A 27,371-nucleotide genomic window follows, 5' to 3' on the forward strand; every position below is an offset into this window, starting at 1 on the left:
CCTTTGGCAAAGGTTTACTTGAAATGAATATATTTTTATTATTTATTCAGGGCCAAGCTGGGAAGCCAATGGCCCTCTTGACATGGCTGAGATATAGTCCCAGAAGTTCCCAGCCAAGCCTGGAAGAACGCTGGGTAGGTTTCCCATTCCTGACACAGCATCATGAACATCATGGTGTATTGGGCTGAAAAAGATGTGAAAAGATAAACCCTTTCTCTGTTAAGATTAGTATTTAAAAATTTAGCAGAAGGGAAGCAATCAAAGTTTGCTTTGATTGTAAACAGGAGGAGAAATGGATTCATTTTATTTGCATTTCACTTCCATCTCACCCTCGAATGGAAGGATTCTACACGCCCAAGGCATAATGACAAGTATGCTAGATCGATTGATTGATAGTGAGTGAGTGAGTATGTGCCATCAAGTCAGTGTCAGCTCCTAGCAACTGCATAGATTTTCTCCAGGAGGACCTGTCCCCCAATGGGTCCTTCAGACCTTCCAGACGTGCAGCCATTACCACCATAAACAAGTCCATCCACCTTGCTGCTGGTGGTCCTTCTCTTTCCTTCTACCTTTCCCAGCATTATGGACTTCTCAAAGGGAGATGGTCTTTGCATTGATTGATTGATTGATTGATTGATTGATTGATTATGTACTATCAAGGTTGGTATTGACCCTTAGCCACCACATAGCTAGACCTTCTCTAGGAGGATCTATCCCCAACCTGGTCCTTCAGGTCCTCCAACAGTCCACCCATCACCTCTTTTTCTCCTTCCTTCCATCTTCCCCAGCATCGGAGTCTTTTCCAGAGAGCTCAGTCTTTGCATAATGTGCCCAAATAGGATAATTTATGAAAATCAACTTTGTGCAGCTTTTTCTTCCTCATGGCTTCTGCTGAAGCACTGATCTGCAAATTTTACTCCCTCTGAATAAACCCAGCATCTTCTGTGAGCTGGCGATCTACCCCTGAAGGACCATTGCCAGGAGAAATGACATACAACCCCAAAGATCTTCTAGTTTGATACTTACATTTTTAAAAAAACTCTTGTCCTGGCTCCTTCGTTATTGTTGATAGGGCTCTGAAGATTTCATTGGAAGTACGATCAGTTGAAACTGACAGGGATGCTGTTGCAATCTCTGCTGAAGCTACCCACCAGGTTTCTGTAATCGGATAAATTTATTTATTTTATTTATGATTCCAATTTATATCACAGCCCATCTCCCCCTAAAAAGGGGGACTCTGTCTCCTAAGCAGCCATAATGAATGTTGAAATAATTGGGATCCTGGAATTGGCAAGGCAAAAGCTTCATGGCGAGCTTTTCCCTGCCACTGAGTTGAAGCATTGTTGATCCATCTCCAGTCCAAGCAAAACAATACCAGAACATCTGTTATCCTCATTATCGCTGCCTGTCCTGCCCTGAGGTATAGCACAGCCCATTCCCCATCCAGGTGGATAGATTTCCAAACCTTTCACTGTTTTAGATTTTATTTTGTTGGGCTTCCTGTTCTCTCAGGCCAGCCAGCAAATAAATCTCCAGGATGTTTCCATGTAATTGAATGGAGCTCGTAACTTCAGGGCCATATTACAGAGGAAAGAAACACTAGGCTTCCTGTCTTTCAGAGAGTGGAGAACCAAGCTTCATTTTAACCAAGAATATGTTCATTAGAAATTGGCATGGGTTGCGCACTGCACTGAGATAGAGATGAGACACCCAGCTGACATTCATGTTTGGCCATGGCACAGCCACAGCTCTGCACATATTCATACATTTATTTTATTTACAATATTTGTAGACTTGATGTCCCCATCATTCCAACTCTGGATTTTCAGAAGCAGTTGGCCAGTTTCTGCCTTCTGAAAATCCTTTTGTCTCCCTTGCAACACAAATACCTATTTTTCTAGAAAAGCTCTTTGTGTTGTTTATTCGTTCAGTCGCTTCTGACTCTTCGTGACTTTGTGGACCAGCCCACGCCAGAGCTTCCTGTCGGTCATCAACACCTCCAGCTCCCCCAGGGACGAGTCTGTCACCTCCAGAATATCATCCATCCACCTTGCCCTTGGTCGGCCCCTCTTCCTTTTGCCTTCCACTCTCCCTAGCATCAGCATCTTCTCCAGGGTGTCCTGTCTTCTCATTATGTGGCCAAAGTACTTCAGTTTTGCCTTTAATATCGTTCCCTCAAGTGAGCAGTCTGGCCTTATTTCCTGGAGGATGGACTGGTTGGATCTTCTTGCAGTCCAAGGCACTCTCAGGATTTTCCTCCAACACCACAGTTCCAAAGCATCGATCTTCCTTCTCTCAGCCTTCCTTATGGTCCAGCTCTCGCAGCCATATGTCACTACGGGGAACACCATTGCTTTAACCATGCGGACCTTTTAGGCTCTTAGAAGGGTCTAAATTTAGAAGGGTCTAAACCAGTGTTTCTTAGAAGAGTCTAAATCAGTGTTTCTCAACCTTGACAATTTTAAGATGTGTGGACTTCAACTCCCGGAATTCCCCAGGCAGCATGCTGGCTGGGGAATTCTGGGAGTTGAAGTTTGCACATCTTAAAATTGCCAGGGTTGAGAAACGCTGGTCTGAATCATAACAGAAAAATGGGATCCATTACAAATGATGGATAATTTATTGACACATAAAAGAGGAATGACACAGCAAGTGAAAGAGGAAACGGTACCAAACTAGGTGGTGGTGATGGTAATAATACTGTTATTGCTGCAAAGGCTGTGTTCACACAACAGGCTAAGCCTAGTGAGCTTCCTAGCAAACTGAGTGGGGACTAGAACTCAGGTTTCCTCTAACCTACATTAGGTTTTGTTGCAAACCATCATTTACAGATCATCCTGGGGAAACCCGTATCAAGCTCTCCCAACTACGATTTAGCATGTGGTGTGAACTCTGCCAATCGTCAAGAAAAGACTGGGCAGCCATCCCTCCAGAATGGCATGAGGATGCATTGGGCAGGGGGTTGGACCTCCAAAGTCCCTTCCAACCCTAAGATACTAAGAATTAAAGCAGTCAAAGAATAATTAAGTGTGGATCGGTCCAATGTGGGAACGCAGCCATCGAGTCTCAACTCATCATCCACACCAAGCTGTGCATTACACGAAGCACGTGTCTCAGCACATCGAGGGAACGCAGCCCTTCAGTTACAAAATAAGCCCAAACAAGCCAAGCCCGAGGGGGCTGGGCGTGTCGTGCGAATGCACTCGGAGGAGTTGCCCGCAGGCTTGCTGAGAGAACGGAGCGCAGCAGACCCTGGAGTCCGGGGCGGCGAGGGGGCCGCGCGAGCAATGGGGTGACAACCGCCAACGTCCGGCGTCCCGCGCAGACCTCTTTTCCGTTGCTGCCCAGCCCGGCCGCCAAACTGGGGAACAGCGCCGTGGGTCTCATGGCTGACGTGGAGAGAGGCGTCCGGACGAACCGGGACGCCATCAGACTGGACGGTGAGACCCACGGATCTGCCCTGATTTTTTTTTTCCCCCTGCCGTCCTGCTGGAACTCTCCCCTTTACTTTCTGCATTGACTTAAAAAAAAAAAAAGCAGCTTCCTAACCTGCGGATTGGCGCGGCGAAACCCTGAGCCCGTGCAGAGCGCCGCCTCTTCGCCGCGACTAGATGGGAACTGGGGTCTGAAGGACGGGCTAACGCCTTAGGGCGAAGTGGGGTGTCTCTCCCTTGCAGGCGAGCTCAGCTTGGCCCGCTCCACTTCTCTTCTCTGGGACCTGGCTGGGGTCCTGCTAGGGAGACGCTGTCCCTCTGAGCATGCACAGAGTGCGTCTGTCTCAGCAGTGAATTTATGCATGCGCGAGGTGGCTGCGGACAAGCCGCTTTATTGATTTCTGAATTAGCCCATTTTCGGCTTTGCAGAATACCTCGATCCTGAGCGTGAGCCGGTCCCTTCAAACGCCTTATAGTTGGAGAACCTTCAGTGGCAAAACAAAAGGGGAATCCACATTCCTCACCATTATTTATTGGTTACTTCCAGCATTTTATGCCCTTGTCATCTCCCATATAGACTACTGCAATGCGCTCTACATGGGGCTACCCTTGAAGAGTATTCGGAAGCTTCAGCTGGTTGGCTGCGCGGACAGTTATGGGGCTGTAAAATCAGCCCATGTGACACCACTGTTACGGGAGCTGCATTGGGTACCAGTTTGCTTCCGGGTCCAATTCAAGGTGTTGGTTATCACCTTTAAAGCCCTACGTGGCATGGGACCAGGCTACCTGAGGGACCACCTCTTCCCCATAACATCGACCCGTCCCACCGGGTCAGGCAGGGAGGGCATGCTACAGACCCCATCAGCAAAGGAATTTCATCTAGCGGGGTCCAGGAGGCGGGCCTTCTCTGCAGTGGTGCCCGCCCTTTGGAACATCTTGCCCGCCCCCCCCCCCCCCCAGGTGAGATGGGTTTCCTCGCTCTGGACTTCCGGAAGAAACTGAAGACCTGGTTCTGCCGCCTTGCTTGGGAGGGGGAGAGAGATAGCTCCACCTGGGGATGGCTGGCGCCATAGCATCTTTTAGTGATCGTGTTACATCTCCGCTTGGATTTTACATTTCTTTTTATGTATATTTTAATGCTAATTTTAGGTGGTTATGTTTTTAGTGTTATTTTATTGTAAACTGCCCAGAGTCCCCCATTGGGGGAGATGGGCGGTGATATAAATATAATAAATAAATGAATAAATTTCTGCACTGGCACAATGATGCCTCTTTAGCTGGTTCCTAAATCAAATCCTAAGAATAATTAAAGTCACCAACCTCACAACTCCCATCGAGCACCAGTTAAACTTAAAAAACAACTTGCTACCTGTTAAGTGGGTAGAAAGCAAAACATAGGTGTAAGTCTCCAAATGCTGGTCAGAGAAGCCATGTTTTAACTACTTCTGGAAAGGTGGCTAAAACAGAATGAAGATCATTACCAGATGTTGTAGGGATGCTATGAAGAGAGTAAAATGGTTTTAACCCATTTTCTTCTATCATCTCATTCTCCTACTTTCATTTATCAGGATCCAAGATAGATGTGGCTTAGTTCCCCATCATGTAAGGGGAGAGAAGTGGTAGAAATTGCTGTGACAATTTTGATTGATTGATTATGTGCCATCAAGTCAATCAAACAATTTTGATTGATCATGTGCCATCAAGTCAATCAAACAATATTGGTTGATCATGTGCCGTCAAGTCAATCAAACAGTATTGGTTGATCATGTGCCGTCAAGTCAATCAAACAATTTTGATTTCAAACAATATTGGTTGATCATGTGCCGTCAAGTCAATCAAACAATTTTGATTGATCATGTGCCGTCAAGTCAATCAAACAATATTGGTTGATCATGTGCCGTCAAGTCAATCAAACAATATTGGTTGATCATGTGCCGTCAAGTCAATCAAACAATTTTGATTTCAAACAATATTGGTTGATCATGTGCCGTCAAGTCAATCAAACAATTTTGATTGATCATGTGCCGTCAAGTCAATCAAACAATATTGGTTGATCATGTGCCGTCAAGTCAATCAAACAATATTGGTTGATCATGTGCCGTCAAGTCAATCAAACAATATTGGTTGATCATGTGCCGTCAAGTCAATCAAACAATTTTGGTTGATCATGTGCCGTCAAGTCAATCAAACAATATTGGTTGATCATGTGCCGTCAAGTCAATCAAACAATATTGGTTGATCATGTGCCGTCAAGTCAATCAAACAATATTGGTTGATCATGTGCCGTCAAGTCAATCAAACAATATTGGTTGATCATGTGCCGTCAAGTCAATCAAACAATATTGGTTGATTATGTGCCGTCAAGTCAGTGTCAACTCCTAGTGACCACATAGGTAGATCCCCTCCAGGATTATCTGGCCCTTCAAGCCTTCCGCCAGTGCCCCTGTTGCTACTGTAACTGAGATAACAATGCTGCTGCAATCCAAATGCTATGCCTCTATTATCACCCTCTAAAAATACTTGAAAGGTAGACTGTGGTTGTATATTTAAAAATGAACTGGCATTCCCAGGAGGTCATAGCTGACAAAGAGAAGAAACTTGTCTCAACCACACTAAGCTAGACTGAGAAAGGAACATGCAGTCAGGCTGTTGGGTTAGCATGTTGCACAAACACAGCCATGGCTAAGGACTTAGCATGTTGCATGCACTCGGTTGTGGCTTTTCAGGCACGAAGCCAGCTAGGAGACCCTGGGCCGGTCACTCTCTCTCAGCCCTAGGAAGCAGGCAATGGCAAACCATGTCTGAAATCTTGCCAAGAAAACTGCAGGGATTTGTCCCGGCAGTTGCCAGGAGTCAACAGTGACGTGGCAGTAAGGTTAAAAAGGGATTCATGTTACAATTCTTCATTTTGCTTTTTAATAAGACTTCTAATGCATATGAGGGACGTCACATTGTGCTTACCCTGACACCCGTTAGGTCTTCCCTTTCTCCTTCAGCTTCAGAGCTAATGCAGGACAGGAAACTCTGCCTCCCTGCTTAAAGGGGCAGACATGTTTTGTGTTCCAGTGGAACGGAATTTCTCTTGAACCGGCCCTGCCCGCTTCAGAGCAAGGTGTCTCATTCCTTGGTTTGGTTGAACCTCAGCTAACACCGCATTGAAATGGCCTTCTAGTGGTTATTTCCTTCATCTGCTACTTCTCCCTAGTCCAGCTTTGCATGACCTGCCCATCTGCTCCTCAGCTGGACTTTGAACATGGCGGAAAGCTAGGAATGAGCGCTCTGACCTGACACACGTTTTGCAGGGAGGCACATAGTTATTTTGCAGAGCAAAGGAATGGAATTGGCGTTCACTTCTCTATGTTTATTTTTCTTTCTTTCAGGGGACTTTGAGGAAAGCTATGGAATGTGTGAATGGATCCTAATTATCATAATGCACATTGTTGTAATTTTAACTTTCCCGATATCCATCTGGATGTGCATAGAGGTAGCAAGATAGATCACTGGAATCCTAACCTGCGATCTATTTCCGTTCCTCCTTTCTTTCTCCATTCCTTTTATATCCTAGTTTTCCTTTAAGGGATTAATGTGTGGATTCCCTCTTCGTACTTCCCTGGGAGGGAAGTGAGACTGATGTGGCAGTGTTCACACATCATGCAAAGTGCTGAAGTACTTTGCTTATTTTGGGCTTAGTAAACTGTGAGACGTTCCGAGTCGTCATGCCGGCCACATGACCACGGAGGAAGTGTCTACGGACAAACGCCGGCTCTTCGGCTTTGAAACGGAGATGAGCACCGCCCCCTAGAGTCGGACACGACTGGACTTAATGTCAAGGGAAACCTTTACCTTTACCTTACTAAATTGTGAGAATCCACTCACTGGGGATTGCAAACCAGGGTTTATGGTTTGTTCAACAAACCATAATTAAAGCAAATCATTTCTCCGTGCTGCACACGAGCCTAAGCAGCCAGTGAGCCAAAGACCACCACGCCCTTCTCCCCAGGCTGTATTGGGAAACCAAATCTAGTTATTTAGTCTTTCATGATTAAGGAGAACTTGGTTTCTACTAGTAGTACTTTCTCATGGTAAATGTTATGAGTTGCACCCCTTTTGATTGGTATTTTATTGCTGTTTCAACTATTGTTGTTTCAGATTTGGATGCAACATTGAGGGCTAGAGAAATGAAATTAAAAAAATAAAGTTAAAGTAATGAAAGTAAAGTAAAGTAAAGTAAAGTAAAAAAAAAACAGGTCATAAAGATGTTTCCTTATCTACAGCACTGTATGGAAAGCAATATATAAGCTACTGGAATTGGCTTACATTTTCATGGTTTTTTTCCCCCCATGAAATGACAGGCTGTGCTTTACTCTTCCAAGCACTTGATAAAACGTACAACTTATTCTGCCATACCACACAGAGCAGGCGGGGTGGGTTGAACATTATAAAAGTGGCAATAACTGGGCTAGAAGAGTAAGCTTGTAAGTGGGAGGGAAACTGCGTCTCCATTTCTGTTGCAGATCGTTATGGAATATGAACGAGCTGTCATTTTTAGGCTGGGCCATATCCGGAAAGGAGGCTCAAAAGGTCCTGGTAAGTTACTTATCCCCCACTCCCCGCCAAAAAACCTTTAGGGCTGTGATTGTTTGGAAGGAATGACTTGGGTACCAAACCACAGAACTTAGCAGCTTGCTAGGTTTTATCTGCCAACCTAGCAGTTTGAAAACATGCAAATGTGAGTAGATTAATAGGTACCGCTTCGGCGGGCAGGTAATGGCGTTCCGTGTAGTCATGCTGGCCACATGACCACGGAGGAAGTGTCTACGGACAAACGCCGGCTCTTCGGCTTTGAAACGGAGATGAGCACCGCCCCCTAGAGTCGGACACGGCTGGACTTAATGTCAAGGGAAACCTTTACCTTTACCTACTAGGTTTTATCTGCAAACAGGGTGACCAAGAATGTGAATTAAAAACATCCATTTTTTTTCAATGATGTGTGGGTGTTTTGTTTTTGCTGCATTCATTCATTCATTCATTCATTCATTCATTCATTCATTCATTCAGCTTCCACGCTGCTTCCACCAACCAATTGACTCTAAGCTTCATGGTCACATGTTGGTGATCTCGATTTGCAAGAAGGTGGGGGTGGGAGAAGACCTCCCCCCTTTCTTCCTACAGATTCCTCTTCCTTACATGATGTCAACTGATGCATGCAGCAATTTCTATCCTGTCCCATACCCTGAATCCATAATCACAATGGATTAAATACATTTTAAAACAATGAGACATAAAAAGATGTATCGGAGTTCTCATACTAATTGGAAAACAAAACAACCATTTTTACTAAAATGTGGCACTCGAGGGCATATAAAGGAAGCAAAGAATACCACTCAGCAAGTGATTAATTACACCTCAAAGGGATTTATTTTACCCTGCAATAAAATGCACATGCATTTTAAATAAACCACTGCATTGGCATCCACAAGGCTAAAAAGGCACGCCAGTAGCAAAATATAATCTTTGACCATTTCCTGAGCATTTGGCTTCTGGCTAAAGAGAATATGGAACTTCCTTGGTCACACGTACTGTATATAAAAAAACTTTCAAGCTGTTGCTGCCGCATTGTAGCGGCTGAACTCCCCTGTCTTGCTGTGCTAACCTCCTACTGTCTAAAGCTCCAAATGTCTTTTTCTGCAGGAATATATTTTATTTTGCCCTTTCTAGACCGTGCAATCGCAGTGGATATGAGGACAATATCCTTTGATATAGCTCCCCAAGAAGTAAGTACTATCTAATTTTCTGGAGGATGCCTTCGAGTCAGCCTTGACTCCTGGCGACTGCCTGGACGAGTCCCTGCAGTTTTCCTCGCAAGGTTTTTCAGAAGTGGTTTGCCATTGCCTGCTTCCTAGGGCTGAGAGAGAGTGGCTGGCCCAGGGTCCCCCAGCTGGTTTTGTGCCTAGGCAGGACTAGAACTCATCAAGCTGAAACCATTTATTTATTTATTTATTTAATTTGTGTAGCTGCTCAGCTCACACACGTGGCTCTGGGCGGCTTACAAGAGTAAAATCAACAACCTCCCTAACGGCCCCCAGAGCCCAAGGAAACCATCAACCCCACTGACCAGCAGCAGCAGCAGAGCTCATTCGCTGACATAATTCAGCACGTAGAACACTTCCTCCCAACGAGGCCCCACTGTAGATGTACAGGTAGTCCTCACTTAACAACCATTCATTTAGTGACTGTTCAGATTTACAACAGGGTTGGAAAAGAACAACCCTTACGGCCAGTTCTCACACTTATGACCTTCGCAGCGTCCCCACGGTCACATGATCACAATTTGGGTGCTTGGCAACCGGTTTGCATTTATGACCATCACAGCGACCCATGGTCACGTGATCCCCATTTTCAACCTTCCTGGCTGGTTTCTGGCAAGCAAAATCAATGGGGAATGGGTGATTCGCTTAACGACCACACGGTTCGCTTAACACCCACAGTGATTCGCTTAACGGCCTCAGCAAAAAAAGGTCATAAAATCGGGTTGGATTTGCTTAATGACCACTGCTCTTAGCAACCGAAATTCTGGTCCCAGTTGTGGGTGTTAAGCAAGGACTAGCTGTATCAACTTCGGCTGACCATTACAGAAAATCCTGGGCATTGAAATCCACAAATGTGGAATGTTTGCAGGTTAGAGAAGACTTGGTTCATGCTGGTGAACCCGGCCAAATCAAGGGCTTTGCTTTTTGGTGTAAATTGTATGCTTACTTTTTGTTTCTTTTCTGTCGCTGCTCTATTCTAGGTCCTTACAAAAGATTCAGTGACAATCATGGTGGACGGCGTTGTTTATTACCACGTTCAGAGCGCTATTCTTTCCGTTGCAAATGTGCTGTATGCAGACCCGGCTACTCGCCTCCTGGCTCAGACTACCTTGAGGAATGTCTTGGGAACCAAGGATTTAGCTCAGATTCTCTCCGACAGAGAGGAAATTGCCCACAACATGCAGGTCTGGGAAACACACAGCCAAGCTGCTTCTTTTTGAGAGATTCAGAGGAAACCCAGGTCAAATCTTGGGGTGCAGAAATGGCAAAGCCCCCTTCAGGTTGAGCCCAGTTCCTGGTGATTTCCTGGACATGTCTAGTTGTTTTCTTGGCAACAGTGTGGAAGTGTTCTAGGACTGTTTTGTTGGCTTCCCAGTATATATTACAGGTAGTCCTCGCTTAACAACCATTCATTTAGTGGTTTGGACTTACGACGGTGCTGAAAAAACTGACGTGTGAGTGGTACTCACACGACCGTCACGGCATCCCCATACTCACGTGATCACAGTTTGGGTGCTTGGCAACCCGTTCCCATTTATGACTGTCGCAGCATTCCGTGGTCACATGTTCGCCATTTTTGACCTTCCTGGCCGGCTTCTGGCAAGCAAAATCAGTGGGGAACTACATGATTTGCTTAATGATCACGTAGTTCACTTAACACCTGCAGTGATTCATTTAACAACCGCCGCAAAAAAGGTAATAAAATCAGGTCAGATTTGCTTAATGACCACTTTGCTTAGCAACCAAAATTCCAGTCTCAATTTTGGTTGTTAAGTGAGGACTACCTGTACATCCCCAGCATTTCTTGGTGACTTTCCATCTAGACTAAAATGGGATGGGGTAGTTTGTGGTTCAGAATCAGCCTGTTGGGGAAATCCAGTCCTTGTGTTTGCCTACGAAGTGAAACAGGCCCATGTAAACCAATACTATGGTTTATTTGCTCGGAGGTGGCCTGTTACAGGAACACAGCAACTGCCAATCTCAGCCTGCAGGGATAAAACAATGCAAAACATTTTCTCTGACCTCTACTTAGTTTTGCTTCCTTCAGCAAGTTGGGCATCCCCAGTGGGCTAGATCAGGAAGTCCAGGGTCAATCTGCTTCCTGAAGGCCACCGCCCATGAAAACTGCATGAATGCCATCACCGGCAATGGAAGCTATGCTCACAATGTGTCATGCTAATCCCTGATTAAGAAATCCTCTGCAGTCCTGGCTGTTACTGTTTTGCTTAGAAGAAAGGCCGTCCGTTTGTTTCTTTTTAAGAACTTGAGGATGCAGAGTTGAAAAGGCATTTCCTGGTAGAACAGCAGAAAGCGGGGGGGGGGGGAGATGTGCACCCCTCTGGCCAGGTTCACACAATATGTTAAATCTTGGCATGTGCAAGTACAGATTGCATAAACCACAATAAGCTGAGTTTGCACATGTGACACCTTCCCTTTTTTTTTTTTTTCCTTTTTTGTTGAAGGCCACCCTGGACAAGGCCACGGATGACTGGGGCATTAAGGTGGAGCTGGTGGAGATCAAGGATGTGAAACTGCCCATCCAGCTCCAGAGAGCCATGGCTGCTGAAGCAGAGGCAGCTCGAGAAGCTCGGGCAAAGGTGGGAAAAATGCTGCTTATTTGCTTTGGGGGGCAATCTAGGCCCCTTCCCCAACTGAGCATCTCCCAGACATGCTGAAGATCAAATGTCCTTATTGCCGGCCCCCTCTTCTCTTTCAGCTGAGATGATGATTTAGGCGTCCCAAACAGAGGTGGCCAAGCCTCCCCCATCCAATAATCCCCTAAACCACTTGCAATTCTTCTTTTTTTATCACTATCAGAAAGCCTATTATTCTTTTCCAATGTGGTATTATGTTTATCTCCTCCGATAAATCATTTTAGAGGGGGGAAATAAACTGGAATGCTTTGGGCTTTAAAAAATCCCTCATCAGTCTCTTGATCTAAACCTCATCTTCTTATAAATAAAAGGGTCCTAGGAGATCCTGCGGTTGGTCTCCCACCAGCAAAGCCGCTCCCAGGCTTTGGAGAGCAGAAGATAGTGGAGACCATAACTCAAACTCAGAATCTGTACTGGGGGCACGGCCCTGACGTGGCGTGTTTGAGCTTCTCCTGTGCCTGACTCAACGACCCACTGTGGCTTGAGGAGCCTGGTTGATGGCCAACCCGGCCGGCTGTGGCTTGTTCAACAAAGCAGTTAAGCAAATCAGCACTGCACACCCAACACAGCTTGATATTTGGCATCCCGCCTTCCAGGTTATTGCAGCGGAGGGTGAAAGGAACGCCTCGCGGGCTCTGAGGGAAGCCGCAGCGATCATCAGCGAAAATCCTGCCGCACTCCAGCTTCGGTACCTGCAAACCCTGACCACGATTGCCACCGAGAAGAATTCCACCATCATCTTCCCCCTTCCTGTAGAGATCCTCCACTGTCTGCCCTCTTTGAAGCACTAGCTGAGGATGATGAGGAAAGAGGAAGAGCTTTCCCGCTGTAGACCGAGAGGCCACAGCGGCTTTCTCCAAGTCCTTTGAACAAAAGATGTGTGTATAGGTGTTTATGCAAGATCTGTTTAATTTCTCCTGTGCGCAAGCATGACTAAAATTTCAACACAGAGGAATGCTTGAACATACAGTTTTGGGCCCTTTTCTTTCCTCCCTCCCTCAATTCAGCCGGTGCTTGAGTCCAATAAAAACAGGACTGCTGCATCAGCCCAGCCCTGGGTTTGCCAGATCAGCCCCAATCAGCAAAGCCTACAGGATGAACCGAATTGGCTTGGGCACCAGGGGTGATCCCTGGTCCTGGCCTGTGCCACTTTGCTGCAAGCACGCACGGCAGGGTTTCTGGAATGGCATCCTTTGCGTGCAGGTTACCGGACACCCGCCTCTGCCAGGGCGCCGTTGGGGGCTCCTGGGTCCGCTGTCCAAGGCCAAACGCCGCGGGGTTTCACCTCGCCAAGAGGCACCCGGTTCAGGCCTTGCCGCGCGGGGAACAGGCAGGCTGAGGTGGGGATCGCGGGCGACGGGCGCGCTCGGAGAGCTCTCCGCGCGTAAGTAAAGGCGAAGGCTGCGGCGAGCCGGGAGAGGCGGCGGAAAGGCGAGGAACGGAAGGCTCGAGCGTTAGCCTCTGAGCAACCGCCGCTACGTCGGATCCACAGCCGCGGGGGGGAGCGGACGGGCGGGCTTCCGTGCGCGCCCCCGGAGCAACAGAGCGGGGCGAACCGCGTCGATGGCTCTCAGGAAGCGAGAGGCCTCGTTGGAGACCGAAACGCTGGAAGGCGGCAAGAGCGAAGGTGAGTGGCGGGGCAGAGGCTCCCCGGAGGGAGAGGAGATCCGTAGAGGGGGAGATCTGCACGTATTTCTTTTTGCAGGGGGGCGGGCAGAGAGAGTCGCCTCTCCCCTTTTCTGTGGGGATTAAAGTTAGAAAAACTAGGCTCCTCCGGCCGCGCCAAACCTCCTTTTGGGCAGGACACGGCTGATGCCCGCCCCGATGAACAGCCTGCCTCTGAGCACGAGCAGAATGCCTGCCCTTTTTCCAACCCTGGAGGAAGAAAGGTTAGATAGTTAGCGGACACTTAGAGGTTCTTTTCGCCGCCTCAAAGCTCCAGCTAAGGGTTTCTTTAATAACACACGGAAGCTGGTAGCATCTTCTCCAAATTTTACTCCTGTTTTTGCACCACAGACTGAACACACCTTCCTTCCTACATACAGCAATCCAATCTGGAGAAAACCACTTGCTGTTTTGCATAAGCTTTGATTTAATTACGCTCCCTCCCCCTCCCGTTAGGGATTGCGTGAGGCTGGTTGGTTTATTTATTGGCAACTGCCTGGACAAGTCCCTGCAGTTTTCTTGGCAAGGTTTTTTAGAAGTGGTTTGCCATTGCCTCCTTCCTGGGGCTGAGAGAGAGCGACTGGCCCAAGGTCACCCAGCTGGCTTCGTGCCTCAGGCGGGACTAGAACTCTAGCCTGTTGCCTTAACCACTAGACCAAACTGGTTCTTGGGTGGTTTATGTCACACTAAGTAAGAACAGGCCACGTACGTTTTAGCCTTGAGACTTTTCTTCCACTTGCTCTTGAAATATGCACCTGGTTCATGCATTCCTGGAAATTGTGGCTTGTTGAACCATCATTTGTAGAGTAAACCACAGCGGAGCTGGGTTCCTGCTGCGCTGAGCCTAAACTGAGCAATCACATTGCATCTTAGGGTGAGGAGAATGGCTTTGAGAAGTGGCATGGCATTTGCATCCAGATTCCAAAAACGTGGTTTCCTGTTTCTCTTGTCCTCCCCCACCCCCCTGCAGAAGATATAGAAGATAATTTGGCTGGAAGAGAATGGTTCCTGCTGATCTTGTCACTTGTATGCCTCGTCTTGACCTTTCCTTTTTCTATCTGGCTCTGCTTACAGGTAAAATAAAATAATAGTTAAAAAACACCCTTCAGAAATCCTGTCCTTTTTTATGTGAGCAAGTAAGCTAAAAAGAAAAGAGACTTCCAAGTAATCCAAATCCAGGATTATAGTCCAGTGCAGCAAACAAGCCACCATTTGTGGACCAAGAAAAAAACTCTCTTTAATACTGGCTTGTGGTCCAACTTTATGTTATTGTTCATATATAGTAATTATAGATTTAGACAAAGGACAAAGCTATTTCCTTTTGAGTTTATTTCTCCTGATTTATTTTATTTCACCTGATTTATTGATCCAGGATCCTGGCTTATCTTTGCATAAAAATGTGGCTATATTTCAAAATTCACCAGCTGTGGGAAGGCAACAGCAGGTCACTGGTGATCTGTGAGAACGGTTGGATCGTTTAAAACATTATTTATGTCCCTGCTGGCATAGATTTTGGCAAGGGATCCTTACAATAACTGAGCTTCAAGATGTAACTTCATTTTTTTTTTAATTGGATGTGAAACCTGCATTAGTAGTATATATTCAATTTCTTTTTTATTTAGTTCCTTTTTGTTTACTTCTTGAGCCTTTTGTATGTTGCTTTAGCATTGTAGCTACTTCGCTGGCCACTGACCATAAATAAATAAGTACAAATATGACTTCTTTTGTTGTTAAGATTAATTTCATTAAGCCTTCAACAGATAATAATAGCTTCCAACATAAACCCACAAGCAAACGAACCAGATCATTCTTTGGCAGAAAGGTGGAATATAACTTTTATTTACTAAAGAAAGCATTGCATTATTCACTGAGGTGGCAAAGCAAAAGTTGCTTCTGTGTTTGAAACAAAACACGGCAGCCTTTCCAAAATATTGTGAACGTTCGGCTGGCTAGTGTCTGTTCATGGTTTCCTTGCCTTGGCAGGTTCTGCATTCCTGCAATGTCCAGTTGTTCTATTTAGCCTGTTTTAACAGATTCTCTCTCTCTCTTTTTACATTCTGCCCTGTGTATGTTTCAGTCTGGGATGTTGCAAATGGAGTACAAAATTAGGCTGAAACGTGCAACGGGATTCATTGTTTCAGGTTGTTAATGAATACGAAGAGCCAGTCATAATGAGGCTTGGACATATACGAAAAAATGTTGCGAGAGGTCCAGGTGAGCAGCGCATATTAATCCCCGGCGTGTGCATTGGTCTAAATTCTCACAATTAATCCTTCTTCCCCTCTTCTGGTTCACGGTCTGGATGTTTTAGATTTCCTTTCAGAATGTCTCATTTTCCACATTATTTTTTCTGAGGGTGGGTGAAGCTGTTGAGGTTGTTTGCACACGGTTTCTCTGTTCCTCTGTAGGCTTCCTGGCTGATCACACTTCCTAATCTGCAAAGTCCTACCTGATGATTTTCCTTGGGAAAGGGACTTTCCTTGGGCTCTAGCAAAAGGGATCTAGCAAGGATTTCCTTGGGATCTACTGTAGCAAAAAGGGTGAGAAGCCAGGGAGGCTATAGAAAGTTTCTTTGCCATCTTGTTGCTTTGTTTTGTGTGTGTGTGTTTGTATTATTAATTTGTTTTCAAATGTTTTTAATGTTTTAACACATTGTAAACCACCCAGAATTGCTGGAAATAAGGTGGCGTATACATTTAGTAAATTATGGTTGGTTCACAGTCAGCCAGATGTTTAGATGATGATGATGATCTAAAGAAAGATTCATCATTGGCTGCCTCATGATGAAGATTTGTAGCTATTTGGAAGGAGCCAACCCCAGGATTAGGAAGTTCTGTTTGGACAGGCTTCTAATTCCCAATTAAAGATCACGTCACAAGAGCAGCTTCACCTAATGCTCCTTGAAGTTTGACCACCACTGATAGCTATCTGCACTGCCTGTACGTTTGTAGGTCTTGAAAGGGCTTGTAATAAAAATGGATTGCATAAAGGGGCCTCAGGAGGCAGACAGCATTTTGAGAACTCTCTTCCTGCCAGTGCAGGTGGGCATCAGGGTGGGAAGCAGACCAGAGAAGGCCCAGCTGCTTCATTGCTTGGTAGCATCATTCCCAGGAAACAGTGAGCGGAAGTGTCTACAGCATGCTCAGCAGGGCCGACTTTCACCTGGTTTTCATTTTCGGGGGCTGGTTATGGAAACCCAGCCCGCGTGCCTTCCCTCTGGGGCAGCACCTCGGGCAAAGCCAAGAAGTGGGTCAGTTCCTTAAAATGTTACCTGCGTTGGGCGAAAACAAATACAAAGTGTAGGCTTAGATCCCCTTTTGATGGTGGTCTCATTTCTTCTCCCAAAGGGGTTTATTTCATTCTGCCCTGCACAGATACCCTCATCAAAGTGGACATGAGGACAAAAACATTCGATATGCCATCCCAGGAAGTAAGTGTTGCCTTTGGTTCTTGGCTTGTGAGCGTCAGATGCTAGAGATTATAGATGAGCGATGGCCTTGATATGCTTTTTTAAAAAATGGGAAGCCAGCCTGTTGCTGAGTCTTGCTTTGCCTTTATTTCCAAAAAATGTCTCTGGGCTAAATACATTTTAGGAGGAGAGATCAAAATCAGGAGTTTGGTACAGGTAGTCCTCACTTAACAACCACAGTTGGGACCGGAATTTTGGTTGCTAAGTGAAACAGTCATAAAGCGAATCCAACCTGATTTTACAACCTTTTTTGCAGCAGTTAAGCAAATCGCCACACGCATTAAGCGAATCATGTGGTTGTTAAGTGAAACACATGGTTCCCCATTGATTTTGCTTGCCAGAAGCCAGCTGGGAAGATCGAAAATGGCGATCACGTGACCATGGGACACTGCGACGGTCATAAATGCAAACCAGTTGCCAAGCACCCGAATTGTGATCATGTGACCACAGGGACGCTGTGATGGTTGTTAAGTGTGAGTACCAGTCATAAGTCATCTTTTTCAGCACCGTCGTAAGTCTGAACCATCACTAAACGAATAGTTGTTAAGCGAGGGCTACCTGTAGTATTTTTTCCAATTAACAAACTTTATTAAAAGACATCAGCTTTTGTGAGCTGCAGCTCACTTCAACAGATGCATAAGGATGATCTGAAGAAGCAAATGACTGTTAATAAAATGTGTTAATCGTAAAAAGGGCAACCGGTCTCCTGATTTTCTGGGCTAAGTAGGAATTCTTAGAGAGTAAAACTGGGAGAGGGCTACAGTCTAGTCCAGCGTTTCTCAACCTTGGCAACTTTTAGGTGTGTGGACTTCAACTGCCAGAATTGGGCAGTGTAAAAAATTAATAAATCAAATAAATTAAAATAATCCATTTTCCACTGGTGGTGGTGGAGGTTTAATAGGCTCCTGTAGTTTTGTGTGGCAAACTGGTCTGTTTGTAATAAAAGCTGAAGCGCTGTGCTCAGTCTGGTTTTTCTTCCAGATTTCCTGCCTGTTCCTCGCCATAAGAGACATTAATTGCTCTTTCAGAGCCGACTCGAGATTAACTGGCTGGAAATCTAATAATCGTTAAGCAGATTACATTTGCTGCTCTCGAGTTCCTCCAACGAAGCCTTTCGTCATCTCCCCTTTCTCTTTTGTTCTTCTTTTTTCATTCAATTATATTTAAATCTCTTTTTATAAGCGGCAGGTCATCCTTCCACAAAGCTCTGGAGGTCTGTTTAAGGTTGATTTTTAGTTTTTGGAGCAAGGTTGAAACCTCTCGGAAAGCAAGACAACGGCTGAATCCATGCATCGCCCTAATGAGTCATGGGGTTTGCTTGTTTTTGACTTAGCCCATTGCATGAAATCGACCTTTGTGATTTCTAAACCACGGCTTATGGCTTCATACAATGGGTGAACCAGGCTATCCTGGCTTATTCAAACCTGGGCTAAAGCAAGCCATGGAGTCACTGTACAAATGTGATAAATAAAATGAAATAAATAAAATAAGATTAGCACAGTGGGTCAAGCCAACCAGAGCTGAAAGTTGCTTTTTTAGACAGAGGTGGAAAAAAAGGAAAACCACAGAGCCTTGTGAGGGCTGGTAGCTTCAGAAACCCCAAAACAGAGAACTGAGGGACCATCAAAGAATGAAGCATGGACTCCCCAAAAACAGGAACCGTGTTTCTCCTTGAAATCAGATCACTCGTAAACTGTGTCAGAGCAATGTCATGATTAAGTAAAGGTTATTCATTTATCTATCTCCCACAGATTTTTACTAAAGATCCCCTGATTATTGATGTAGATGGAGTGGTCTATTACAGAATCCATGACGCTCTCCTTGCGGTAACCAAGGTCACAAATGCAGATTCAGCCACCCGCCTTCTGGCCAAAGCCATTGTGAAGAATACGCTGGCGGCCCAGAACCTCTGCCATATCATCTCCGAGCGAGAAAAAGTTGCCAGAGATATCCAGGTACGCCTCAGCAAAGTCTCAGGGGCACCTGGGCTGCAGGCTCGGAGCTATGCTAGATCAAGCCTCGGTTGGGCAAGCTGCGTTGGAGGCTTGTTCTGAAGACACAATTTTTGTAGAAGGCATTAAGCCCAAGGCTGAACGGAGTAGGACACAGCGGCTGGGACTGGAAACAAAGGAGAAGTCTATAAAGAGATAACATGGAGATACTGGAGTTGAGAAGTTGTTTTCTCCTCTCCCAGAACGGTGTTTGATCAGTATGACTCCTAAGAGATGCCTGCATTTCTGTGCACTGTTTTTACCAGGCCCTGCTGGACAATGTCACAGGTGACTGGGGAGTCAAGGTAGAGCGTGTGGAGATCAAGAACGTGAAGACCCGAGTAAATGTAAGAGGGTCAGTGTACAAATGCTGGGTTTACCCTTCACTCTTAACCACAATGTCCTTGGTTCGGTTTCTGTTCTCCATGCCTAACAATGGTGGGGCATTTCTGGGTCAATATGCTGGGCAGATCTAGTCAGCTGTAACAGCTAAGTACAGGTAGTCCTCGTTTAGCGACTGTTCGCAGTTACCACAGGGATGAAAAAGTCACTTTGCGACCAGTCCTCACATTTATGACCTTCACAAGTCTGTAAAGCAAAGGAAAGCTGAAGTAGGATCATAAGCACAGTTATGGTTTCACCTAGCAACTGCTTCACTTAACAACTGAGTTGCTAGTACAAATTATGGTCACTAAATGAGGACTACCTGTATAGGCTGTGAATGTGAGCATAATCTTCAAGTCAGACCTTTGTTTTGGTCTGTTGACTTACAACAAGCTTGGATGGGCTGCAGAATGGATACATGAGTCTTTCAGGTAGATTATTCCTGCCAAAGGAGATATGTAACAGGGAGTTTGTGTTCCTTACAACCTCAACAGGGGTCAACGATTGGTGGACCTCACCTCAAAAGAGGCTTTTCTCTTACGCATACTGAGCCTTAGAAGAATGTTATTTCTTTAGGTTGACCCCTTGTTCAAACAACCTATTCCTGGCCCAGTTTCACCCCTTTCTAGATGTCGCTGATTCTAAGGCATAAAAAAGACCTTCTTACTTGGCTCCAAATGGCCCGTTAGACCAGTGGTCTCCTCCCTTCTAGGTTGTGACGCCAGGGCATGCGATGTCACCGCCCAAGCCAGTGAAAGAAGCTTCCCTCTTCCTTCAGGAATCTCCTCTCTCCCTCCAACTTCGTTGCTTGAAGGCAGACAGTGCCCACCCGAGCCAACAATATTCCACCATTATCTTCAGCTACCCGTAGCTAAGCGGAAAAGCGTTGGGAATGAAGCAATCAGCAGAAGCCATTTCTGCAGAACACTCGCAGTTTTGGTGAGAAGCCAGGGTGCTTCGAAATCCAAGGCAACACTGGAGTTGGTGGATGTAGTTACTTGTTTGTTCTTAATGTTTGATGCTGTTCATATCTTCCTTCCTCCCTCCCCCGCCACACAAATAAAATTTAAAGAGAGAGGTCATCTTGGTGGTTGGTCACCGGTGGTGGTGAGTTAAGAGCTTATGACCATTTGAGGTGGCTCCTGGAATGGAGCTTGTTAGCAAAAAAGGAAGCCTTGAGAACCAGGTTTTCCTCATGTTTTGATGAATAAACTGGCATGCGCTTGTGCAACAGGGTGGGCAAAAATTATGTCACTTCTCTTAAGTGGGTCGTGATTGATTTGCACAAAGGGAAACCCAAACCCGGTCGAGGAGGAGGGCAGAGGTCTTTCCTGTAGAGATCAAATGGATGAATTGACTTGCACAACCTCCCTTCTGTCCACCTCTCTCCTGGGTATGTGAGGGTTAGGGCCAAAATGTCAGCCATAAGCACTCCGGGGGTGTTGGGATGATGGTGTCTGGAATTCCAGACAGTGGGAATGTCATCTGGTTTGGGAAAAACTGAGCCAAAGGGATGGTGGGTGATAGTTTTAAGCATGGAGAGAGGACCATTTATTTATTTAATTAATTTATATAGCTGCCCATCTCAGACCAGTAACTCTGGGTGGCCAACAGTAATAAAAAAAACAGACTTAGCCTTTTTCTCCTCTATTTCTTTTCTTACAGGGAAATCCTCTGCTATTTAATGTGGTTTTTCTCTTTTCTTTTCACCATATAGAGGTCAAGGGCTCAAACCCCTTCTGCCCTAGAGATTTGGTCCATGCCGAATGCTAAACCATAGGGTGGGGGTTTTTTTGTGTCAGGCTTAGTGTGTTGTGTGAATCCATGTGTTGTGTGCAAACCACAGTTTATGGCTTAGATGGATGGGGGAAAAAACGGCCTTTAAGCTTGCACAGAGGGAATTTTTTATCTCTCTTGTTCAACATCCATGCATCTTAGCCCAAGATGGGAAGGGGGAATGGCTTTTGGAGACCAAGGACGACTTTTGAAGATGTGAGCCCCAGCACCTCTCTTCCAACCTACACAAAATTGACAAGCCTCTTACTGATTCTATACAAGCTTTATTAAAGGCCATTTTTCAAAGCAGCAGGGGAAGAAAAAGATACAGTTCATGGACAGGTCTCAGCCACTGATCACCTTGAACTATTTTGTATACTTTTTTTTTTTTTTTAGCCTGGTAGAAGATGGAAGCAGCTCTTTGGAGCCAGCACACTTTTCTCCTTTCAAATAATAAAGAAGTAGGTGTTTCTTTCTTCACGCAGCCAGCTCGGCCATGGCCCTCTCCAAGGGATCCACGTTCCAGTAATCGTCATCCCAGCCCAGGAACCAGCCACTGAAGGTGGGTGGCTCGAATCCCTGTCGGATGAGTGTGATTGGCGTCCGCCGGTCCCGGTTAGCAGGGTCAGTCTCAATGTACCTCCGTGCTGTAAAGGTGTAACCAGGAGATGCAGCATAGAAATAACAAGCATTACATTTGAGATTTTGAGCTGTCAGCTCAAAGTGAAGAGGTGGATGATGAAAGAACTGAGGTGTGATCAACTGACCTGAACTTTGGGACTCTGTCTTCTCCTCCTCTTGAGCATCTTTGCCAACCCACACAAAGACCTTTTAAGAAAAGGAGGCACTGATGAGCCAAATCAATTTCCTTACTTCATGAATTATGACCACCAGGGATGGTCAATTCTTCATGAATCATCTCCATCTTATTCTGCTCTATCAGGTAGGCAATGATGGGAAAGGGCCAACAAGAGTGACATCACTCTCAGGACCTTGGAGAGTCTCATATCTCTGCTCTGTTCCTTCCAGTTAGTGTCTCCTCTAGCAGCTCTTAAATTAGGATCTAGGAGAACCCAGCTCAGGTCCTTCCTTATCATGGAGACTTTCTTGATGCCAAGCCAATATCTTTGCTTTATTTATTCAGGCTTTTTAAAAACATCCTGCATAAAACACTGTTGCCTGCTGAACCGTATTAAAGAAAGATCTTGATGTGAATGGTGATAACATGCAAAAAGAGGGTTAGGTATTGAAAAAAAAAGTTTGATTCCCTTAATTATATTTTAATATTATTTTACTCAGGTTATTTTCAATTTGGAGCTTCCCTTTAACTGAGCTCCAGTTGCCGTAGGATTGCACTGAATGTCACTGTAGTCCTGACAACTGTCAAAACCCTAACCCTCTTGTGTATTTACTGTGCTGTTGGTGAACTTCATAAATGGTTGTTTTATGTTTTAGAGATGCTTCTATAATTTTTTTAAACAACAACAAATCAATTGTACATTTAAGAATAGAAATAGACATTGATTTGCTGTTTGGTTACCGAGATTTTAAATTTTAAAAAAATGTTTAATGAGAATGGTATCAATATCATTTTATTTATTCTCTGATTGTATGCTGTTTTGACATTTCACAGATCCAGAAAACAGGTTAGATGTTTTCTGATGGCTAGCAGCACTTTAAGAAGGGCAAGCAAACTTAGTCAAGACAACATCATGATCCTCTGATGTCACCTTTGTTGTAGAATAGTAGATGATTTTAGGGCATGCAGCAGAGAGAGTCCCACATTAACGAGTGGGGTACTTACCTGGTCCCAGGTATCTAAAAGCATTACATCATCTGTTGCCAGATCATCTTGAGTCAACTCTCCAGGTACTTCTTCAATCTAAGAAGTTTGAAATTAAAAATACATTTAAAACAATAACATTAAGGGATCTAGTGATCTGAAGAGAACCTGAAAGGTGGTCCCAGTAGTAGAATTTTCCCAAGTGAAGTTGGATAGTTAGAAGTCAGGTCCATGTCTGAATTCCCTTGAGTTTTTTTTTTTTAAATTTCATTTATTTATTTATATTTATTGGCCGCCCAACTCCGGTGGACTCTGGGCAGCAAGTTTTCTTTTGCTTATGCCTAGAGTATTGCCAGAGAAGTCCCCATCCCATCCAACATGTAGTCTTCTTCAATGGCCAAATGCTTCTGAGAAATTCAAAGATACAACCATTATTTAAAGACTACTCTTTTAAATTTTGGAGCTAGTGCACAGCTATCAAGACTAGGTGCCCTGGCTAGCCTTCTCCCTCACTTTGGTCCTCTTAAATTTGTCTAAATGGGCGGAGAGCATCATCTTTGTAGCCACGAATGACTTCCCTATTCAAAGAGGAATCCCAACCATCTGCCTCAAGGGAGTGGCCAGACTTTCCCACCACCCCCACCCATTTTCAATTGAATTTAGGAGGGTTGATGCAGTAGGGACAACCTGTGGACCACGTCTAGGACCACCAAACTAGCCAAATTTTGTTGGTGTGATTTTTGTTTGCTTCAAAGATGAAAGTGGCAGGAAGAAGCTTCTGTGAGGTGGGAGGTTCCAGTTCCACAGTGCATCCTGCCCCAACAGGCCCAATTGTATCAAAATCCAACCATTTTGCTATCAAGGTTTGGAAGAAATGCCTCTCAAAAAGCAAGACCATTTAAAAGGGGGAAAAAAGGGGGGAAACCCAAACCACAGGCCAAAAATCAGCCCTGCCCATTCTTGTGACCTCAATATTCTTCTGCTGATGACGCCTGCCACCCTGCAGCTGTTGGTCAGGTGGCCAGTAGGTCTTAATCCTGGAAAGTGACCCATCCGTAATCTAGTGTTTGCTCAAAGGTGGATGTGCAGAAGCGTTCAGCTTTTCCCGCCAAGCAAGTTAGCTTCAGGTACTCACAGTGAAGCGTCCACTCTTGTTGGAGCAGGCAAAAAGGCGAGGGGGGTGAGCGTCCATCTTCTTATCCTTCAGCCGTGGGGAAGTGCGGTAGGGGGCTCTCCCGCCAAGGGCATCCCAGAAACTTCCTGCAAAATAGACCCAGAGCCTGAGTGATGCTGTCTCAGTGCTTCCTCTCACAGTGTGGAGGACAGCCCAGTGTCCACCCAAGAGAAAGGTGGACTTGGGGCAAAAGATAAGGGTCACTCCATGTGTGTCCACTTGGAGGCACGCTGTCCTGACTCCCAGGAAACACTCTGAGACAGGGAACTGTTCTCTAGTGTTTTATTGCTGCTACATAACAGGAAAATCCTAACAAACTGAAGAAGCGTGGGAAAAACCCAGACATATAAACCCCAAAGGGTTAAGGCGGTCCCGATCCGTGTCTCTTGGAATGGCTGCCTAATTCCTCAGTGCTACGCACGCGCTTGACAGCCTGGATGGGAGCCCCCCGCTCGCCATCCTTACTCATGACACATGCTGCCTTTTTTTTTCCATGAAGGAGATTTGTAGGCAGTGAAAACATTACACAGTAGGAAACAATAGTTTTTAAGGTGCTATTTCTGAAAGAGTCTCTAGACAGAAAATGTGGTGGGTCACCAAGAGCCAGTGGGCCCAACTGAACAAGGCATTGCATGAAAATGATTACCTTTTTCCAGCATCATTTTTTGAGCTGTAGTTTGTGGAATAAGCCCCAGGGGCCTGCTTTGCCCTTCCCCCTAACCCACTGGAAGCAGATTCACACGTGATGCTGAACCAGGACCGAGGAACTGCCTTCTGCTTTAGCACAATGTGTGAACCTGACCTTTAATTTCAGAATGGCAGTTCAAACCTGACTCTCGGCCTTCAGCAACCTCAGCTGCCTGCACTCCCAAAACTTTCAACAGCTCCTGGGCTCCTGACTTTTCGGCATTGCTGGCTCCCCGGCCCACCCAGAGGTAAGCCGTAGATGGAGTTTTCAAGACAAAGACATCATTGGAATTCAGTTCTTTTGCAGCTGGGCTGATCTGTAGAAACATGAAGGTGACATAGCCTGGGATTAACTCTTCCCAAGACTCAGAAGCAAGATGGGTGCCATTTTGGAAATGAAAGCAGTCTTCCTCAATTTAGCACCCTCCAGAAATGTGTGGCTCTATTTTATTGATTTCCCGTCTCTCTGGTCCACAAACTCCATATTTCAAGCCACATACCTCAACAGCTCGGGTTGCGCCGGAAGTACTGGAGCGGACTTGGAAGAGCCGTGTCGGTGCTGGGCTCGTCTGACCACCTTCCCTGGAGGTGCCACCTTGGTACACGATCAGTGGTTTCCCCCCAAACATACTCATGAGGTGAGGTGGCTCTTTGCCCTGGACAACTCGTTTCTGTCAAGCAAAAGAACCAGCGTCAGTCTGCAAAATTAGAGATGTCTGGGGAGCAGGGTGCCGTGAAAACGGCCCATGCGGGGAATGCACATTTATCAAGCTGGGAGTTACAGCAGATTAACAATCTACCTTATGGCCAAATCAAATCAAATCAAATCATGTTTATTACAGCCCTAAGGCCAGACACAATAAAACTATACAATAGTACTGTCTTACATTAAAACATATGCAGTATATATAAAAACGAAAGCAATCAATATACTACAATCCAAAATTAATTAAGAATGAAAATACTAAAACGAATTGACATAAAATACTATGTTAAGAAATTCAGTATCTAAGTGATGGTGCGGCGTATTGTGCAGATGATAGCACAAAACTGGGCAACCTGGGAGGATATTTTCGGGTCTTTGTCTGGAAGAAGTAACATGAGATAGAAGCCACTCTTCCTGCCTGGAAATTCCTTCAACAATGAATATATAAGGATCTGTCTAGAGTCCTTATATAGGGAACAATATAACAACATATGGCTTAGGGCTTCTATTGAGCCGTCACCACATGGGTACGGCCAAAGCAAGGACTAAAAAGATGGTGGGTGATCGTTTCCAATTCATTTTCTGTTTCCCTGTTTCTTTTGCCTAAGAATATCAACTTTCGGTCTTGTTTTCTGAGCTGAAGTGGACAGATCTCTGGGGAATAACTGTTCATCTTTCAGATTTCCCCCCGTCATCTTAGTCACATTTGAATGGAAGTCCTGGATCTTTTTGAATACGCAGCCACTGTACGTAAGACAGCATGAGCCCAAGTGGATCCCTCACATCTCTCTTCATCTTCTCTTTACCAAAGAGTACTGCAGAAGCTCTGGGTATCCAGCGTCCATTCTGCATCTTCTTCCTTTCCCTACTGGGGCATTGGATGTGGCTCCCTCTCTGGGATGGTTTCATGGCTTTTCCTCCACGTTGGTCCCAACTCTACAGTTCTATCATTCTAAGCTGCCCGCACTGAAAAGTAGGAGGTTGGTTGTACCTGCACTGCAACGCCTCCCAGCTGTTCATCCAGTTGGACAGTCAGAAAAGCGGAGGTTGTAATTTCGTCTTGGGTGGAATCTGCACCCTGCCTGAGAAAAAGAGAAGGAACTTGCAACTGTGTAGAGCGGGACTCTCTTTCAGGCCTTACAAAATACTTTTGAATTCCAAGGACAATTCTTGCTCTGAAGGTGAAAGGGTTAGCAGATAGGTGAAGAAAAGTAAGGTAGTTTTTGTGTTCGTGTGTCTTTCCTGGGGCTGGTGGGACACACGTCTGAGCCAAACCTCACGTTGCAACCCCACCCATCATTTTCATTTCCTGAGAATTGCTTAAGAAGGGCTGCTGCAGAGACATTCTTGGAAATAAAGCAGGCCGGCTTTACTATTTAATTAGTAGCATTCCTGTTTTAAAATGAGAAGGAGCAGGAACCCAGCCGGATGCAAAACGAGAGTCCACGGACCAATTATGCCCAAGGACGAATGTCTGTCAAGATGAGCTCAGAACCTGTGTTCCTCTCCCTTTGCCAGCCCCCGTCCTTCACGTAGAAGCCGTCTTACCAAGTATAAATGATTTTCCCCTGCTTTCTCCCGTGCCTGTAATTGTACAAGATGATATAACTGTCCCCACCGTAGAATTGGCCATAACATGCAGGGTCCACAGGAACTTTGGCAGAACCTTCTATTCTCCAGATCTGCAGACAGAGGAGGAAGAGGAAAAATAACCAGGCAGGTCAGCTGGAGTGGAAGGAGCAGAACAGAAGGTTGGAAACGGGAAAACTTTTTATGATTTTTAAGCCACTGAACGGAACACCCTCCATCTCTAGAGGTAGAATTTCTGGGAAGCAAAT

General features: G+C 45.5%; 3 protein-coding genes across 7 annotated transcripts in view; 2 read left to right on the forward strand and 1 right to left on the reverse strand.

The window, feature by feature from the left end:
- Positions 1 to 6,891: 6,891 nt before the first annotated feature.
- Positions 6,892 to 12,689, forward strand: LOC134506096 (stomatin-like). The gene is made up of 6 exons (XM_063316129.1): positions 6,892 to 6,918; positions 7,949 to 8,021; positions 9,126 to 9,208; positions 10,225 to 10,428; positions 11,707 to 11,841; positions 12,495 to 12,689. Exons 1-6 carry the CDS (start codon positions 6,907 to 6,909, stop codon positions 12,687 to 12,689), a joined length of 702 nt encoding a protein of 233 aa, XP_063172199.1. The 5' UTR covers positions 6,892 to 6,906.
- A 1,848-nt stretch (positions 12,690 to 14,537) lies between these two features.
- On the forward strand, positions 14,538 to 20,435 carry LOC134506050 (stomatin-like). 3 transcript variants are annotated; one of them, XM_063316040.1, is made up of 6 exons: positions 14,538 to 14,637; positions 15,641 to 15,777; positions 16,911 to 16,993; positions 18,784 to 18,987; positions 19,290 to 19,370; positions 20,120 to 20,435. In XM_063316040.1, the coding sequence occupies exons 2-6, from the start codon at positions 15,735 to 15,737 to the stop codon at positions 20,276 to 20,278; spliced, it is 570 nt and encodes a 189-aa protein (XP_063172110.1). In that variant the 5' UTR covers positions 14,538 to 14,637; positions 15,641 to 15,734; the 3' UTR covers positions 20,279 to 20,435. The 3 variants fall into 3 exon arrangements, with proteins under 3 accessions (XP_063172110.1, XP_063172112.1, XP_063172111.1); XM_063316042.1 differs by having other exon boundaries at positions 19,290 to 19,378; positions 20,120 to 20,217; XM_063316041.1 differs by lacking the exon at positions 19,290 to 19,370.
- A 1,016-nt stretch (positions 20,436 to 21,451) lies between these two features.
- The window catches only part of GSN (gelsolin), a 40,779-nt gene continuing 34,859 nt past the window's right edge, over positions 21,452 to 27,371 (reverse strand). For all 3 annotated transcript variants that reach the window (XM_063316498.1, XM_063316497.1, XM_063316496.1), the window contains exons 10-17: positions 27,082 to 27,215; positions 26,525 to 26,615; positions 25,328 to 25,498; positions 24,970 to 25,144; positions 24,102 to 24,226; positions 22,988 to 23,065; positions 21,951 to 22,011; positions 21,452 to 21,830 (exon numbers count right to left, since the gene is read on the reverse strand). In XM_063316498.1, coding sequence (XP_063172568.1) covers positions 21,661 to 21,830; positions 21,951 to 22,011; positions 22,988 to 23,065; positions 24,102 to 24,226; positions 24,970 to 25,144; positions 25,328 to 25,498; positions 26,525 to 26,615; positions 27,082 to 27,215 — 1,005 coding nt within the window. In that variant the 3' untranslated portion in view covers positions 21,452 to 21,660. The remainder of the gene's footprint in view (positions 21,831 to 21,950; positions 22,012 to 22,987; positions 23,066 to 24,101; positions 24,227 to 24,969; positions 25,145 to 25,327; positions 25,499 to 26,524; positions 26,616 to 27,081; positions 27,216 to 27,371) is intronic.

Source organism: Candoia aspera, chromosome 16 (assembly GCF_035149785.1).
Source record: "Candoia aspera isolate rCanAsp1 chromosome 16, rCanAsp1.hap2, whole genome shotgun sequence".
NCBI lineage: Eukaryota > Metazoa > Chordata > Lepidosauria > Squamata > Boidae > Candoia > Candoia aspera.

Coding starts and splice junctions, on each gene's coding strand:
- LOC134506096 (XM_063316129.1), top strand. Junction 9,209..10,224: donor TTGATATAGCTCCCCAAGAA/GTAAGTACTATC, acceptor GCTCTATTCTAG/GTCCTTACAAAAGATTCAGT. Junction 11,842..12,494: donor CTCGAGAAGCTCGGGCAAAG/GTGGGAAAAATG, acceptor CCCGCCTTCCAG/GTTATTGCAGCGGAGGGTGA.
- LOC134506050 (XM_063316040.1), top strand. CDS start 15,735: ATGAGGCTTGGACATATACGAAAAAATGTTGCGAGAGGTCCAG. Junction 15,778..16,910: donor AAATGTTGCGAGAGGTCCAG/GTGAGCAGCGCA, acceptor CTTCTCCCAAAG/GGGTTTATTTCATTCTGCCC. Junction 16,994..18,783: donor TCGATATGCCATCCCAGGAA/GTAAGTGTTGCC, acceptor TATCTCCCACAG/ATTTTTACTAAAGATCCCCT.